This window comes from Budorcas taxicolor, chromosome 20, assembly GCF_023091745.1.
Source record: "Budorcas taxicolor isolate Tak-1 chromosome 20, Takin1.1, whole genome shotgun sequence".
Lineage (NCBI taxonomy): Eukaryota > Metazoa > Chordata > Mammalia > Artiodactyla > Bovidae > Budorcas > Budorcas taxicolor.
This window is the reverse complement of record NC_068929.1, coordinates 41,795,980-41,814,962: the sequence shown is the minus strand read 5'-3', so window position 1 is coordinate 41,814,962 and position 18,983 is coordinate 41,795,980. Positions and strand designations below refer to the sequence as shown.

The following is an 18,983-nucleotide window of genomic DNA, read 5'->3' as shown; positions in this document are numbered from 1 at the left end:
ACCCTACAAACACCATCAAGCAGAAAGTACCTAGATAATACCTACTATATGGGCACTCACAAATACCTCACTAATACAGTGTACTGGAATTAAATTCAAGATTGTCTTTTGAAAGAAAATGACTAATACGATTTTTTTGTTGTTTATTTTGGTGTTCCTGAGTTATATAAAAGCAGATTAAATATGCACTTTTCTGCCATGTTCAATCTTTATTGCAAGATATAAGATTCTTTCTGTATTACAGTGACATTTTAGTTATTGAATAAAACTTCTCTGGCCTTTAAAGTAGCCTTTAGTTAGATCCATAACTATAATCCCTGCTGCTGCTGCTAAGTCGCTTCAGTTGTGTCCGACTCTGTGCGACAGCAGCCCACTAGGCTTCCCTGTCCCTAGGATTCTCCAGGCAAGAACATTGGAGTGGGTTGCCATTTCCTTCTCCAATGCATGAAAGTGAAAAGTGAAAGTGAAGTTGCTCAGTCGTGTCCGACTCCTAGCGACCTCATGGACTGCAGCCTACCAGGCTCCTCCATCCATGGGATTTTCCAGGCAAGAGTACTGGAGTGGGGTGCCATTGCCTTCTCCGAACTATAATCCCTAAGAAAGCCTAAATCCATGCTCTATGTGATTTCACATTAATAACCATAAGGTATGGAGTTATGTGTTTTGGACTCCCTTGCAAAAATGAGGAAATTGGAGAGCTTAAGTCACTAACTCAAGGACCCAGAGCTGGAGACGATGTACAATGAGAACTCAGCTTCCAGGGTTCTTTCCACCGCACCACAGTCACTCCAAACTGTGGCTGCTTATACCATGTGATTTAGCTGGGAATTACTATTCACCAGGTTTCCCAGATGACTCAGTGGTAAAGAATCCACCTGCAATGCAGGAGATGTGGGTTCAGTGCCTAGGTCAGAAAGATTCCCTGGAGAAGGTAGTGGCAACCCACATCAGTATTCTTGCCTGGAGAATCCCATGGACAGAGGAGCCTGGTGGGCTACAGTTCATTGTGTCACAAAAGAGTCAGACACAACTAAACAATACCAACAACGTTATTCTCCATAAACATAGGAAAGCAATTTCAACGGGCTTTGTCAGAGTCCATTCTGTCAAATGGGTCTTAGATAACATCAAACTCCTTGATATAAAGTTGGAGAAAAGCCATTCTTCTTGAAATCCATTATCAACTTTAATTCACTTTACATACAACTTGTCCTCATTCCAAATAAATGTGTTATACTAATAGTCATATTTTACAGGTTTTCTGTCATATAACCTTATTCTGGTCCATAATTAGAATGAAATACCTCTCTTGACATAATCTTGCCTAATACTAATAAAATCATTTTAGTGGAATCTCTTTTTGTTCAGTTTTGTATAAAATGTGGGGCTAAAAAAAAAAATAAAATAAAATGTGAGACTATTAGCCCTGTAATGAGCATGTATTTTACTTCTAATCTATGTTTATTTATTTTTATCCTACCATTGTACAAATGGACTTGAGGATAAATTAGAATTTTTAAACATGCAGACTGAATTTTCTAACTTAGCTATATTTTCTAATGTGTTAACTCTTTGTGTATGTCTAAGAAGAAAACACTATTAATCTGATAGTATTTTCAATGAGGATAAACCTATTCATGTTTCTATTTTCAGTGTGGAAAAACTAACTGGGGTAGCTCGCTATCACATTGAAACATCAACCAAAATTCAGAATGAACTTTATTTAGACCAAGAAGACTTCTTCATTAATGGCGATATCAAAGTCTTTCCAGATCCACCTCCTCCAGTACGCCCTCCACCTGTGGAAAAGGAGGAAAACGGCACCCTGACCATCGAGCAGCTTAACAACCTCCGGGATCAGTTCTTAGATATAGCGCCCAAAGGTAGGAAAAGTGATTATTGTGAAAAGAGGACAAAAAAAAAAAGCTTGAGGTTAACCAGGAAGGCAATCACCTGTCCACAAGTAAAACAGCCTTCTGGGGTCGTGTGGTGCTGAAAGGAGCCCTTGCTTCATTCTAATTTATCTAGTATTTGCTTCATACAACATAGATCTGAATTAAACAGAACAAAACAGTGTCTAACACTTTGGCGGTACGGTGACTCTCATCCCTGGTAATTCTCCTCTCCGGCTCTCCCTGCCCCTGGCTAGCCATTTGGCAAACTTGAGCACTACTTCATCTGGCAGTTGAGAGGCAGCCTTCATGCATCCTTCAAGTTTAAGTTTCATTGGGAATTTACTGGGATTATGAGCTATGTTTCTATCTCCCCCAACTGGTCTAGGGAGGCAGACCAGGGAGTAGAGGATTTCCCATTTATGCATGCCTTTTCCTTCCATGTTCTGTAGACCAAGAGCAGAACCTTTGTGAGCACATACTTGCTTAATCAATTGATGAATTAATCTGTTCACATGTAAATGGACACATTATTTTCTGCACACAAATTCTTGATTTCCTTCACATTTTATTATTATGACTCTGTAACACCTACACAGGCTTATTTTTTTTTTTAAGTTTTGGATGTTTCTACTTATAGATATTCAGCAGTGAGTGCCGTCAACTGACAGCACACGTAATTCAGACAGAACATGAAGGATCATCATCTCCGTTTTATGGGTCAGGATACTGAGTGGCAGAGCAGTTGAGAACTTGCCTATGGTCACATAGCCCTCAGGACACTTCAGGTTCAAAGGTCTTGTCCCTTCTCGCTGAACCAAGTTGCCTCACATAAAGAGGCTTGTCTTCCAACTTACTGTCTCCTACTTACTGGAAAATCATTTGCTTTTCCCTAGAGAATAGTCAGCTGACCTTTGTCCATTACTAACACAATTTTACTTTCATAATAGTTGGTTGTACTTCACTTATTTTTTTCAGTATCCCCAGAAAACCACATTAGATCTCATTAGTCAAGAGAGTATTGCTTTACTTTAAGCCTAAAGACTTCCTTGCTAAGCCCAGTGGGTGAAATAGATGTAACCACTGTATCCCTGGGTAGTCCCCTACCCTGGGAAGTGTCACCTCATCTAATCAGCTTGAGTGGGTCTACACCTCCAGGATATAAGAGGACAGCAACTCAGGTTGGCAGCATTTGAGCAGGGAGCAGAAGGCCCCAAAATATGGCCATCAGCAGCTACAGAAAAAAAAAAAATCTCAATTTTATAGAGCCAGCACATGAAATCCCTTCAGTCCTTCAGTCAGGCAGATTCCAGCCTCTTTGCCATTGTGTGGGCTTACAATGTCTTTTTATTACATATTTCCTTCTTCAAAGTTGCTTTCACTTTTCATTTTATCCAGATAATTGTTTATATATAAAATAAGACAGAGCTACAAAAATTCAAATATGAAATATAATTTGCTTTAATCCTAAACGAGGGTGACTGGAAGCAGATCAAAATTTAAAGTTTTGGGGGATATTTGAGTAGGTGGAAAATTATCAACCACTCATAGTCCCTTTCAGAAGAGACTTCACATTTATAATGATAGCCATAAAACATTCTTGCATCAAGCCTCAAAGTCAAGAGTTTGCATTTCAACTGAAAGTTTAAAAATAAATTACGGGGACTTCTCTAGTGGTCCAGTGGCTTAGACTGTGCACTTTCACTACAGGGGGCACTGGTTCAATCCCTGGTCCACTCCTGCTGCAAGGAGTGGCAAAAAAGTAAAAAAAAATGAATAAATTACAAATATCAGTTATAACCTGACTTGTGTATGTCTTAGATTAACTCTAGAAACTGGACCAAAAGATATCAACTGATTCACCGTCTATTTTCAGAGTATGGTAGGATACAACAGTTCTCAAAGTATGGTAGGAAGAGGAAGGAAGGGAGAAGAAAGAAAGGGAGGTAGAGGAGGAAGGAGATAGTTATATATAATATATGAAAGTGATGTCGCTCAGTTGTGTCCGACTCTTTGCAATCCCATGGACTGTAGTCTACCAGGCTTCTCTGTCCATGGGATTTTCCAGGCAAGAGTACTGGAGTGGGTTGCCATTTCCTTCTCCAATATAATATTGTACATATGTATATATATATATGTAGATGTAAAAGGAAAACCACTTGCCCTAGGGACTTAGAGCATAATTTGAAAAGGCATCCAAAGAAGAAGAAAATATAAACTTCTATTTAGGTTCTTTCCAAAACAAAATCTGAACTTGATCAAAACAAAACAAAAAAAAGTGCTCAAGAATGCAAACAAGGGAGAATCAGTGTGCAAAGAAGTTGGTCAGGGAAACTGCAGAAAAACAGCTTGGAGGGAGGAACTGAAAGAAATAAAGAGTGACTAGATGGCAAGGATACAGAGGATATTTAAAGTTGGGGGAACAGTCACCAGAAACCATGGAGCTATGAGGCTTGAGTACAGATGCTCATGAAAAGGTCAGGGACTTCTCTGCTTCTCCTTCCCCAGTTGTGTGAACTGCAGGAAAACAGATACAGAGACCAACTCTTTCTGTGGAACCACCTCTACCACCTGTGCTGGAGAATTATCCAGATTTAAGAATGACAGTTGTAATTGACACAGAATTGACAAAGCTATATAATACCATGGGATTTGGAGATCTCAATGGTTCAAAATGAGTTACGGTCTATCAGCAAAAAGTTTAAACCCTTTCTTTGTTATTAGCTCAGTCATACTATCTGAAAAAATATATGTTACATATGGCACTTTTTAAGTTCATGTGAAACACTTAGCATAGAGTCGGGTGGTCTACAACAGAAATAATATTCATTGTTGTCATTTTGCTCATGTATAAAATGTAAGACAAAATAATAATAATCATTCTATTTCCTGTATCCCAGAGTCACAGAATTAGAGGTTCTCTGATGACATCTTAGAAGTTAATTACCACTCACCCTTTCTCCCAGTTCCTTTGACCCCCAAAACATCCTCTGACTTAAGTCTTTCTTCTTCATTCTTGTGATTATTAATAGATACACATCCATCTGTCTTTTACGTGAAGTTTTTGTTGTATTCCTTTCAAGAATTAGAAAATCTTTTAGGATACCTCTCATGGTACTTACCCTAAAAATCTACAGTTTCAAAAGACCATCTTAATTGAAGTGATAACCATTTTGAAAATATAGAACAACTGGCTGAAAGTAGTAGCTTTCTAAATGTGGACTCCTACAAAACTTCCTGCTTCAACTTGAAAATTGCTGTTATATCTAAGCCAAGAAATGTGAGCATTTTCTTATACTATCTCATATAGTCCAATGCAACCTATTATATCTAAGATGCATGCATCAAGCTCACTAAAATATATTAAAATATAATGAATAGATGAATCTTTTCTAGGAAAAAAACATACATATTTGCATGTAACAATCATTATGTTACTAGGCCCGTAGTAAGAGTATTTTAGCAAATTTACAAGGGCTATCAATGTCATTAAGTTACACTTTGTTACTTTTAATTATACTACATAAATAAAAGTATTGAGTGAAATGATAATCTTTCATTAAAACAAGTGACTGAATAAATACTTGTGAATAACTAGTATCAAAATATTAATAGAAAGAACTAAAGCTTAAAGAGTTTTTACTGAGTACTGGTTATCCACATGAAAATTAAGTCATTAAGATAGTGCTTACTGAAGATAACGGAAAATTGAAAGTATGTCATATACTGTCATGCTTTTATTCAGCCCTGCTTTCCTCATCAAATTCTGCCTGTGTCATATTTCTAAATCTCCTTTGATAAAGGCAGCAATTAGACATAAAATACCATTTGTTGATTGTCACAAATATGCCAGAAAAAAAAAGATCTTATATGTGATAATCATACAAAGTTATGAAAAATATAATTAAAGGACTTGTCATGCTAGTATTTTTATTCCCACCCAACAAAGATCCAACAAAGATCTATACTTAAAATTTTAGGAGCAGCTTAAGTCAGTAAGAGAGCCTGAATCTTCAGGACCTTCTTTCCACTGCCTGTCCCAAGGATCATTCCCATGAGCATACTCCCAGCACAGAATGGATTTTGTGGGTATTTTCTGAATTATGACAGTAGTCAATATTGGAATGGTGTCGAGCCCTATGTGTCAGCCCCTACTCGAGCATCTCCACATTAATTCACTTCTTACCCATGGCTGGATGAGGAAGAAGACCCATCCATGGGTAAGAAGAGTCAGACAGCTCTTTCCAACTCCCCCTCTTGTCAAATGACTGTAATATGATCTTGAGCAAATTATTTAACCTCTTTTTGTCACACTTTCCTCATCTGAAAAATGGGATATTTCACTGTTATGAGCATTAAAGTAATTAATGTTTGTAAAGTGCTTTAAAAGTGTCTGGCACACTAAATGTGTAATTCAGATGTGATATAAGCCATTATCTCTTAATTATATAATTACAGTAATGTTATATTCTTATGTAATATGTAACATTATGCAATATGGATACAAACTCTGCTTGTTATTATGCAAAATGTGAGCTCCGGTATCCTGAAGGTGCACATGCCCTAAGAGGTAGCTGCAGAGCTTTCCTGGTGGTTCACCAGGTAAAGAATACATATGCAATCCAAGAGACACAGGAGATGCAGGTTCAACTCCCCAGATCCCCTGGAGAAGGGTATGGCAACCCACTCCAGATTTCTTGCCTGGAGAATCTCATGGACAGAGGAGCCTGGCAGGCTACAGTCCATTGGGTCACAGAATCAGACACAACTAATTGACAAAACACATAGGAACACAGGGTTATCTTAGAACGATTTCAGAAAAAAAAAAAAAAAAAGAAAATTCACAACACCGGGTGGAACTGAACCATGAGGTATGCAGCTCCCTGGGGACTGTAAGCCTCCAAACCAAAAACATTCAGCTATGTACCGAGTAAGCTCTGGGTAGTTACATCCTGTCCAAACATCAAGTGCCAAGCATATCAGAAAGAGAGTCTTTCTCCAATGCAAGCAATTTGGAGTCTGTTGAAGCTAGAACACTTAAACAATGTTCCAATGTCCCCACTTAAGCCATAAGGACTCCTTTTCTTTGTAAGCTCATCAGTACTCGATGTAATATCTTATAGAGATTCAGTTCATAGTTACTTTGATTTTTGCTCAGAGGCTATCCAGAGAAAACACTATTCAGCAAATTTTGTACCCTCAACTCCTTCTTCAAGAGAGGCAGTGCTTAGTTTTTCAAGGCCTGCAACTTTGTTCTAAAAAATGACAAGTGTCCCTCTCAACACCCACTTGGAGACCCTGGGAGTCAATGATTGGTCTCAGAGACGGGGCACAAATTCAGGAAGTTTAGGCTGTAGTGGCCAAGCTATATCACCCAGCTCCGTGGTTTTTACAAGAATCCAAGGAGGAAGTAGTTGTTGCTCCTGTGTGGGTCAGCAAAGGGTACAGTCCATGGGAAACTTCTGGACAGAAGCTTCCAGGAAGAGAAGCAGGAGCAGAGTCTTCTAGGAACAGGAGAAAATGGAATTAACACTGAGATTTTGAAGTTGCATGACCTATTTAGGGAATGGGCAACAGACCAGCCAGGAAATGAGGGCCACAAAGAGCTTGTGGTCAAGCTGTGAAATCTTAAGACTGTGTGATCAGTCATTCAGGCGTGTCTGGCTCTTTGCAATCACATGGGCCATAGCCCACCAGGGATTTCCCAGGCAAGAATACTGGAGTGGATTGCCATTTTATCCTCCAGGGGATCTTCCCAACCCTCATTTCCTGTACTGGCAGGCGGATTTTTTACCACTGCACCTCCTGGGAAGCCCACGTGAAGCCTCAGGCTGCCCCCAAAGGCCACAATGGAGAGAATTATCAAACACATTTAGAGCCAAAGGATGTGGAGATTGGATTGGAGGGAGGATAAGACTGTGTCTGAGAACAGCAGACACTACTGTCTCCCTAGAAAGCCTCAGCTAACCTAGAGGCAAGAGTAAGGGCACCTGGTGATGCCCTGGAAGGAGTAACTAGACAGTTGTGTGGGTTTTCCCAGGCTTCATGTCTTTGAGAAAATGCTAGAACTATGACACCACACTTTGCAGGTAAATAAGCTCCCTATTTTGATCTGAAAAGTAAATCAGTCTGACATTTACTCAAATCAAGAAATACAGAAAATTTTCTTAGAAAAGTGGAGAAGGAAATGGCTACCCACTCCAGTATTCTTGCCTGAAGAATTTCATGGACAGAGGAGCCTAGTGGGCTTCAGTCCATGGGGTCAAAAGAATCAGAGACAACTGAGCGACTAACACTTTCACGCTTCTTAGAAAAGGTAAAAGGATTGATGTTATTAACAGGAATATCTAAGCAGGTGGCAAGTCCTGGAGATTAGGGCAAGAAGGAGTGTGGCATTCAGGAGCCCTGTGTGTCTCTCAGCCTGGAAACTCCTTCCACTTGCTCGGGTCACATCACAGAAATGCAGTAGTAAATCTAGAAGCCTTTGGACCTGGTAGAATAGTCTGTGGGCACAGTTCCAGGTGTCTCTTCAGGGGGAATGTAGTCTCATGAAGCCAGAGAATTACATGAGGCCAGTGATAAAGTATGTGCTTAGAATTCAAGATAGAATTTCTGGAAAATCTGGCCAGCAAGCTAAAGATATAAAAACTAGCTAAATTAGTAGTGAAAGTTAAAGTCTTTTCATTCAACAACCAGAGTCTGCTTTTTTCATGCAGCTGTTCATGTATTCACCAACTCTCACGTGTATAGAGCAGGCAGCCAGCATGGAGCTGAGGGTCTAGTGTGGAAAGCTTGAAAGTTACCCAACCTGCACGAAAGATAGTGGAGTCAGTGGGTCCCAGCTATAAGGAGACTAGGTTTAAATGAAAACAGGAAAATTTAGGATCTAAAAATAAATAAATAAATAAGGATTTGTTTTAACAACAACTGCAAAAGGATTGGTTAAAAGGCAAAATATAAATTAGAGGCCAATAAAGTAAGAGGCAGAAGCAGACTGACACAAGTGCAAAGGTTTTCAATTTAAAGATGTTAAGAGACATGAGATCCAAAAGATCAATTAGGAAAGATTTGTTTTCTTGAACATCTCCCTAGTGCTCAGCAGTCATCTGGCACGTGACAAAGCACAGAAGAAGGGTGGTTCTGTCTGTTGAGGAGGGAAAGCCTAGGACCCTAAACCCTTAAATTGAAGCAAACACTCAGTGTGTGTGTCAACATGAGTCATTTTAGTATGAAGTCACACAAGCACATGTTCCAGGTTTCATTGTGCTGTGAAATAGGACAATGTAATCTCATGACCAGGAGTTTCACAGAAGTTGTAGGAGGAGAGAGAGATGTTGGTCTAGGCTCTCTGCCTTTAGGAAGAAACGTATTTTAGGAGTTTTGTGTGATTTTAATTATTTTGTCCTTCTGTCCAGATAAATACATATTCCTCTCTCTGGCAGATAAATGAGTGTCAGAAATTAGACCTTAAGGGAAAGGAAAAAGATGAGGCACAGCTCCTTTGCAAAGTAATCTAGGAAGGATGCCCTCCCCTTTTTTTTATAGATCTAAATGTAGAATCTAAACTATATAACTTCTTTTAGTATCAGTAAATGTTTAAATTGTATTTTTAATTGGAAGATAATAGTTTTACAGTGTTGTGTTGGCTTCTGCTGTACAATAAGGTGAATCAGCTATAAGGATACACATATCCCCTCCCTCTTGAGCTTCCCTTCCACACCCACCCTCCCTTCGCTCAACCCTCCTCCAGGTCATCACAGAGCACTGAACTGGGCTCCCTGTGCTCTACAAGAGCTTCCCACTAGGACCCCCTATTTGTAGCAACCAACCAATGCCAGAGAAGGTAGGGCTGAGGCGGGAGGGGAGAGGTGTCCAAAGCAAACCCTGCAGAGGCAAGGCCCTACGTGTCCTGTGATTCCTGTGTTTTCACCCAGAGAAGGCAATTAACAGCAAAAGACCGTGCCCCTCTCCTGCCTGGAGAAACAGTTTTAGGGAGAAGGAGACCATAGCACACTTTGCCCACAGGAGGAACCTGTAATATGAAGTGTGTAACAGTGGGGGGCTAGGTAAGACCACCTGCTAGCTAACCCCAACTCCACCGTGGATGGCCACTGTGACCCTGGACAAGTTAATTTCTGTGCCTTAGGTTTTTTAATCCACAAACTGGCTATCAGTACTAGTAACTGACCCACTTTCTTAACTATATAAAATAGGGATACTGGGTGATGACAAGTAAATGATACAAAGCCCTTGGAGCACTCCCAAAATGCCTAGTAAGGGGTAAGCCCTCCCTAGGATTGTTCTAGAAATATTAAGTTCGGAGTGGGCGACGGGAATTAAAATTGCCAGTAGGCATCAGAAATTACTTAAAATAACAACATGGAGTTATTTTAAAGGCAGGGATCCTCCAGACAATGTGAGTGGATTCACCAAGCAGCAGAAAAGTCCTCGGAAGCTTGACCATTACCTCCCAAAGAGGAACAATCAATTTTTGAAAATTTGGCTTAAAAAATACCCTTGGCTTGTGTACGATGAGATACTAAATCTTATGTTCTGCGGCCTGTGTCGTAAACATGGAGTGTCATCAAAGGGAAATCAGGTCAGTTTTTTTTTTGGCACGGATAACTTCAGGACTGAATTTCTCAACGCGCATCATCTGAGCGAGGCTCACGCCAAGGCGTCCCTCATGGAAGCCACGAGTGGTTCTCCAGGGAGCAGAGCTACCACGGAGCTGATGGTGAGGACCATGAGCAAGGTGACCCTCGGCAGGGTGGAGAACCTGTTCCGGTCCTGCCACGCCATCGCCAAGACTGGACGTCCCCTCAAAGACTTCCTCTGGATGTGTTCGCTGGACGATATGAAGGGAGTTGATATCGGCCCGGTGTTCAGAACCAGTAAATCGGCCAGAACTTTTACCTACTTTATTGCTGAAGTGGAACGGAGAACTCTAAGAAAGAAGTTAGAAAAAAGTCAGTTCTTCTCCCTCCTCAGCGATGGGATTGCAGACAGTTCAGCTGAGGAAGCTGAACTCGTATATGTGCAGTTTGCACGCGCAGGGAGAGTGCACTGCCAAATCGTCGGGGTACAGACCGTGGAGAAGAAGGAGCCCCGGGCGATAAAACGTGCCATCGAGAAAACTCTGGAGAGAAATCTTCAACTTCGACTGTCGAACCAAGACTGGGCAAAGAAACTGGTGGGTTTCGGAAGTGATGGAGCCCCGGGTTCAGAGGGAGAAAACGGCAGCGCAGTGGCCCGGCTTTTAAGGGAAATCCAGCCAGGTGTGCTGCCTGTTTACTGCTTTGCCCATCACCTCGAACTGTCTTACCAGGCAGTGTTTCGGAGCGTTCCCCTCTACAGCCGTGTGAAAGACCTTCTTCATAGCATGTACCGCTTCTATCACGATTCTCCTGCTCACAGGAGTGCTCTGGTGACTGCTTTCAAGGGCCTCCACCTTCAACCTGCGATGCCCTCTCAAGTCAGAGGCCGGAGGTGGCTTCAGGGATTGCAGGCTGCCCTCCAGAACTTTCTCAAGGGATATCCAGCAATTGTCCAGCAGCTGCAGTCAGTAAGTAATTTTGAAATATGGTACTATTTCAGATTTTCAGAATTTAAAAAAAAAATACTTTTATTGAGCAATTTGAGATAATTTTGAGAAAGATAAACCACTATTTTATTCCCAACCTGTGTTGCAGACAGAAGAAAGCAGAAGCAACAGCAGTCATCAGAAAGCGGAAGAACTCCTGGAGTCTCTCCTCCAGGCAGACATTGTCAAATTTGTCCACTTCTTGGTGGATGTCGTCAATGTGCTTAGCATACTGTCCCACGTCAATCAGAACGGAAATTCCTCAATTGCTGATGTATTTGCCACCTTAGAGTCAACACTGGAAATGCTCCAAATTTATCAGACAAGGTGAGGAGTCCGGGGTGATCTGAGAGTCTATCAAAACCAGACAGCTACTTGGGAAACCATTTGCCAGGTAATCGTCTCTTGGGGCAAATTATTTTTTCCCCTCCTAGACCAGGGCCGAAAGAACGTGAGGTGGATTCGGTCACACACTTTCATGGTAACTGCCTTGGAGGAAAGGGGAACATTTCTGACGTGAGAAACATTGTTTTAACACATCTTATCAAGAGGCTGCGAGGCTGTTTCAGAGATGCCAACCAAGATGTGGTGAAGGCAACCACGATTGGAAGCTTTAAACTGTGGCCAGCAAAAATAAATCAAGGTAACCCAGGAGCACTGGCTCTGATTCTGTTGTTCTTTGATCGCCTGTACACGTGTCTGTCAGATATGTGACCTTTTCTTTGGCATATCGATTGCAGAATTTGGAGAAAAAGAGGTGGCCATCCTGATTGCACATTATGAACCAGTATTAGAGGCAGCCAAGGTGAAAATTGACCAAGTAGACACAGAATGGAGCATGTTGAAATTGGAGATCTACTCTAGGTAAGCATAAGTAACCTAGTTGATTTATAAATATTGGGGTAAAACTTAGGAGTCTCCATCTTTCACATTTTTCATTTTTTTTCTCCTAGATTTCAGAACATTCGCAAACTGACCTGGGATTTTGTGAATTCTGTTTATTTACACAAGTATCCAAACATCCTGACACTCATTGACCTCGTGCTGAGCCTGCCTGCAAGTTCAGCTGAGGCAGGACGTGGCTTTAGTCAGATGAAGCGCATCAGGTCCCAAATGCATGCCAAAGTCAAGGCTGACAACATGACAGATCTCCTGATAATTCAGTTGAATTCTCCAGACATTAACAACTTTGACCCTAGGAAAGCCATTCGTTTATGGAATACAAGAACACAATCCTCAACTGAGGACACAAGACCTAACTCAGACTGCTCATCAAACTCAGAAAGCCTTAGTGAAAGTGATGAGTAATGTGATAAATATCGACCTCATCATTGATCCTAGCAAAAAGAACTGTTTTCAAAACCCTGAAATTTAAAAGTCACCAGTCTTCACATCAAACACAAAAGGCATTTGGCATCATCCAGACATACAAAGCAAAAATCTAAAGATTGATTTTCCTATAACATTCTAAATCTAGTTCTATATTCACACATTCTTTCACACTCTTTGGGTGAAGTGTATACTTCTAAGCAATGATACTATCTTGATGTCATCTTTCTGAGAGTTATTGCTAAGGGTAACCGTACTATAATTATGACCAAGAGTGCCTTTAGGCCTGGCTTACAATAAACTGTTTTTCCAGGATAATTATAATGGATGGCTGCATTAGATAAATAACTTAGGGCCAATTGGTTTTTTAATCTGTAAACAAAATTTGTAAGCTTATCTATTTCCATTACTGCATTATATATGTGAAAGTCACATTATTATATGCCTTGGTCATTTAAGAAACAAGGCCAAAGATCAAAATAGTTTTTGCATTTCACACTAAAGTCCCCAGATAAATAATCCTTATGTGAACTGAAAGTATTTTCTTAGAACACTTTGCTTGTGCCATTGGTATTAGAGACAGTGGAACTATTTCACAAATCTACCAGAAATTTTAAATACTTTGAGCCTCTTCATGGTTTCAATTGAGTTTATTTCTGGTTTCATTTTAAGGAAGATGAATGATTTATTTCTAACTTATCTGGAAACCAGTGTAGTATCATACAAAGCTCATTTTACCAAAAATTCCAGTACCTGGGGAAGTTATTCTCATTTCTTTAAAATTGGATATTCAGGTTTGGTCAAAAAGGATAGAGAATTTGTTTCTAAACAACCTGCTGAATGGCCAGTCACATCAAAGAAAGAAATATTCTGCTCTTGCTACACAGAAAATTACCTTCCAGATCTGAACCTTGTGTATTTTATTTGAAACATTGAAATTTTTAAATGATTACTACATTTTCCCAAGGTTAGAGGAAATTATTAATAAAGTTCATGTTGGACTTGACAAATGCTAAAAACTTAGACATAGGAAGAAAAATGTGAGACTCTATACCTATTTCACTCTTTTTATTCCTAAACAAAGAAAAATAGCTGTCACCTGAATACATGTAGGAGTGTCTCCTGGCTCTAGAAGTTACCTCTGCTATGGGAGTTAGACATATTTTAAGCAGATACACTTATTTTTGCTTTCCTACTTCTTTTTCAATGCATGTGCATGCAATTTGAAATAAGCAACAGACTAAACAAGTATAGTAAAGTAGATTCATGTTTAAGAGCAAAAGCCTTCAAAAATTTCAAAGTGACCTTTTATAAAATATATCAGAGTGTTTGAGCCAATTAGATAACTTAAATTAGCACTTCCAACCCAGTAATTTAGTAATTCAAATATCCCTAAATCTAACCCAAACAAATATATTCTGATCTAAAAGAAGCAAAATGAGGATAAATGTGTTATTTTGATCACAGTGGTGATATGCATGCGTTTGAAACATCTTTATCCCATATTTGCCAAAATGTTGTACTCTAGTGCCCTACTGTTGAATAACAGGAATATTACTGTAAACAATAATAGTATTCATTTTAATAATATAAATAATAATAGGAATAATGAACTATTTTTAATTCAATCAATCTATTCTGAATAAAAGGTCAAAGAAGACTCCAAATCAAAATATAAAGTCTCAGCATTTTACCCAGTCTGGAATGAGTTATTACTAAGCCAAAAAAGACATGTTGACTTAGATGAGAAACAACCATGAAAGAGAATCGGGAAATTGATTAATATTTTTATATTTTCAAAATGTCTAATGTTTCTCTATAGGTTGAAGTTTTAAATAAAATGATTATACAAATATTCATTATTTATTCCATTTTTAGCAAAATAAACAGATCATATAATAACACCAAAAAATATTTATCCTTGTATTGTAGGTATAATAGGAAATAAAGCATTTGCTGACATTCTGCTGGATTTGGTAACTCTGAACCTTGGAACAAACAACTTTCCTACTAGTTGGATGAACCTCACTCAACCGGAAGTAAGCTTCAATTTTGTTTGGGTTTCAAGCCTTGAGAATTATCTTCTTTGATTGATAAGTCAATAGTTTTAAAATAACCAGTCTATTCACAGCATCTGACATTTAGCAGAAACTGAAGTCACTCAGTTGTGTCCAAGTCTTTGTGACCCCATGGATTGTAGCCTACCAGGCTTCTCTGTCCATGAGATTTTCCAGGCAAGAGTACTGGAGTGGGTTGCCATTGCCTTCTCCAGGGGATCTTCTCAATCCAGGAATCAAACCCAGGTCTCCTGCATCGTAGGCAGCCGATAAATAAACAAATGAAAGAACTTCAAGTTAAGACACGTAGTATGTTCATACACAGTATTTGAAAACAAGTGATGATGTTCACAGTCAGTGAAACCTTACGGAGACTGTGAGGGTCAGCCAATGAGTTTGTACCTATTATTACCTGATGGAGTGATCCTAACAAGTAACAGTAGATGATTCAGGCTTGCTTTAATCATATTCTGCTCCTTAAGAAAACAAGATGGTTAAAGAATATTTCCCTACAAGCTGTTGAGCCCTCCCACATTCATATCATCTTTATTCCTCCTCTGTTGGAAAGGTACAAAGTGTTCTGTGGTCACAAACGTTAATTCCTTGTGTGCATGCATCTGTGCTAAGTCACTTCAATCGTGTCTGACTCTTTGTGACCCAATGAACTGCAGCCTGAGAGGCTCCTCTGTCCATGGGATTCTCCAGGCAAGAATGCTGGAGTGGGTTGCCATGCCCTCCTCCAGGGTTCTTCCCAACTCAGGGATCAGACCTACATCTCTTGCGTCTCCTGCATTGGCAGGCGATTTCTTTACCACTAGTGCCACCTGGGAAATCCAATTCCTTGTATAACAGTAAGCAAAACCCACAAACGTCAAGGAAGCAAAAATGGAAACACTCTCTAGGTTCTGTCTGGCATGGATTGCTTGGTAGAACCTGAGGGAACAAGTCAGCTCTGACTATATTAACCAAGCTAAAAATTTTGCTTTCTTTGCCAGAACCTCTCACTATGAAATGCAAGCAGGTGGAATGTCACAAGAGAATCCTACAAATATCCCAATGGCATTTCCTGTTTTCTTCTAGTTGCAGGAGTTAGCATCTTTGTTGGTAACAAACTCGGAGTCCGTGGACTGGCGGAAATTCTTGTTAGTAGTAGCGCTGCCTTGGCCCATCCCCCTGGAGGAGGAGCTTCTGGAGACCCTGCAGAGGTTCAAGGCCCTGGATGCGGAGCAGCTGGGCACCGTCACTTATGAACAGTATAAGCAGGTCACTCCCAGCCCCTGGTGGCACTAATCCTATCAGAGTACTTATGACCTAAGAAGTGTATTACTCCCTGATCTCACCGTGCCAGGTCTCATGGCCCATGTTTAGGCTCCCAGAGGCAGCACAGGTACTGCCCAGGTCCTAGGCAGAAGTCTGCTCCCACCTACCCCCACTTCACCCCCTGGGAAAAGGAGGGCCTGAAAAAGGCCAAACTGCTTGCAGAGCTAAGGGCTCTTAAAGAAATCACAGCAAACTTCATTGTCCTCCTCCCAAGCTCTTAACCTTGGCTTTTTATCAGACTCGCCTGCAGAGATTTTAATCAGCCCAATGCCCAATACCCAATATTTTGCAAGTCACAACAACAGTTACAGTAAACACAGACAGGGAAAGGACAGGTTTGTTTTTTTTCCCTTTGATCATGAGCATGCTGAATGATGAGATGGTTTTTGACAAGTTGACTTTGAAATGTCTGTGGGAAATGCAGGCAGAAATGTCCCATCTGATATGGCAGATGCAGAAGTCAGTCACTATCATGCAGGCAAATGTTGAAGTTATGAATGGATGAGATCACCCGAGGGAAGTGTGTAAATTGATGGGTAATCCAGTAACATGGTACCTGGCCAATGGATTTGCAGATAGGATGTAACTGTGACCCTCGCCAGAACAATTTGAAGAGAGCACAGAATCTAGATTGCAGAGGACTGATGGAATAAGTTGTTCTTTAGGAAGTGAAGATAAGACAGTCGATTCATCTTTTGAGAAGTTTGAGTAAGAAGAGAGTGAGTTAGAATGAAACACCGTAACTAAGAAGGGTGTAAGTGACTTAGTTTGTGTCTGCTAATGGAATTCAAGGTTTCTCTAAAGTGGCAAAGAATCTGCCTACCAATGCAGGAGACACGGGGTTCAATCCCTGAATCAGGAAGATCCCCTGGAGAAGGAAATGGCAACCCACTCCAGTATTCTTGCCTGGAAATCCCATGGATGGAGGAGCCTAGCGGGTTACAGTTCATGGGATTGCAAAAGAGTCAGACACAGCTGAGCAACTGAACAACAGCAAAGAAATTTATCTTAGTGCCCACCACTTCACAAAGCTGGTAGACACGAAAGGTTCATAAGGGGCTGATTTTGAATCAGGTGATAATCTCTCAGTGCCTGTATCTCCCGTGTATTTCACCGTTGAAAGACCACATCTCTTGCTACTTCTCTTTTCTTCCTCAATTAATGGATGACGTGCTCATAGACAACCCTGACATTCCCACACTCAGGCAGCTGAGCCAGAGGAAACAGCACTGACACACTGAAGAAGGTCTTCAAGGCCGATGAAGAAAGACATGTAACTGACTGGGCCGACTTACTTCCCAAGCAATTTGTGAATTCTTTCACTGTCCTGGACCTGGACTTACAACCTCGAAAGACAATTTTGTGTAAAAACACAAACAGCAGAGCAAAACTTGTTGGCTTAAGATTTTAACAAGTGTGCAGTCACGAAAATACCAACCTTCACTCTTTGCAGTATGTGCCAGTGAATACAGGATATCCAGTTAAACATCTTTTTGCACAAACATGAGATGAACATAAAGTGTTGGTAATTTGTACCAGCAAGCGCTGAGCAAAACCAGAAAGCTCCTTCACCAAAGGTGTGAATTTCTTAGAGAAAGTTCACTGCTGCATGAAACAGAAACTCAAATATACATATCAGAACACCACCTGGGTTTGGGGAGCAGTTGATTTCTGAGCTCTTCCCTCTCCCCTCGCCCACCCAGTGCCCACTCCTCAGAAAGCCCATGACAAAGGAGCCACTGGAGAGCCCTACTTGACTTCACACGACTTACGTATTCCCAGCACTTGCCAGATCACACCATACAGAGTTCTTTTATGGGAATGTCAAAACAGCTCCTTCAGCAATATGTTATCATTTGTGGAAAATGTCACCTTAGAATAGACAAATAGTACAATTGCATTGCTGAGATGAACTTCTCTGTGGGTGAGGGGGGGTGAAGAGGCTCTTTACTCTGCTTTTTATTTTTTTTTCTTTTCTTGACTAATTGCGCGTTCACCACAACCGCCACTTGAGAATGTGTTGACTTCCCCAGCTTCTAAAATGGAATAAGACACAGGGCTTGTGAAGCGGCTCTGACTGTGTACCTGGGCTGAGCCACGCGAGCGTGAAAGTGCCTTGCCTCTGCTCCCAGCCCTCAGGCAGCTGTGACATGCTGGCCTCTGTCATGTGTGGGTGTCTAGTCACACTCACGCTGAATTCTTTGATGGTGAACTCTCTCGACTCACCTTCTGTCAGTGAGAATGCATGTTATCACAGGCTTAATGAGTCAGATGTTCTAGGATCCAAACAGCACAGCACTTATTCTCTAAGGAAAAGTAAACCTCAAATTCCTTGGCCATATTTTATCAAGAGAGTACAAAGGGACATTTCCTCATTTCAAAGAGAAAGCCCCTGATTATCCAGCGGGGCAGGATGTGGTTGACTTAACCCTGCTTGATCAATTTAAACCCAACCCTAAAGTTCACGTGTACCATTTTACATAGCAAAGTTTTCTTGGGCAACTTTTTAAAAAGTACAAGTTTCTCTAAGTTCTTTCTTCTGTGGCACTCTTGTTGTGTGAAATGCTTTGAAACAGCTTCCTAATTTTTAAAATACATCTATTATATTTTTTCATGTGACTGAATGTATTCTTGGTTTTAAGACTCAGGGGAAATTCCTATGTGTTAAAACAACTGGATATGGAATTGACAGTAGAGAAATTGGGGATGAAAATGAATCCTTCTTTTAACATTTCCTCTTTATTGCTGGTTTTCAGCAGTTTGATTATTGTGTCCCTCAGTGTGGTTTTCTTCACATTTGTT

At 40.5% G+C, this 18,983-nt stretch overlaps 1 protein-coding gene across 1 annotated transcript in view; it reads left to right on the top strand.

Annotated features, from left to right (window-relative positions):
- SPEF2 (sperm flagellar 2) overlaps positions 1-18,983 on the top strand; it is a 195,311-nt gene that overhangs the window by 146,746 nt on the left and 29,582 nt on the right. Inside the window, exons 27-29 of the mRNA XM_052659101.1 lie at positions 1,654-1,883; positions 14,737-14,843; positions 15,942-16,124. Of these exons, the coding sequence (XP_052515061.1) occupies positions 1,654-1,883; positions 14,737-14,843; positions 15,942-16,124 (520 nt within the window). The remainder of the gene's footprint in view (positions 1-1,653; positions 1,884-14,736; positions 14,844-15,941; positions 16,125-18,983) is intronic.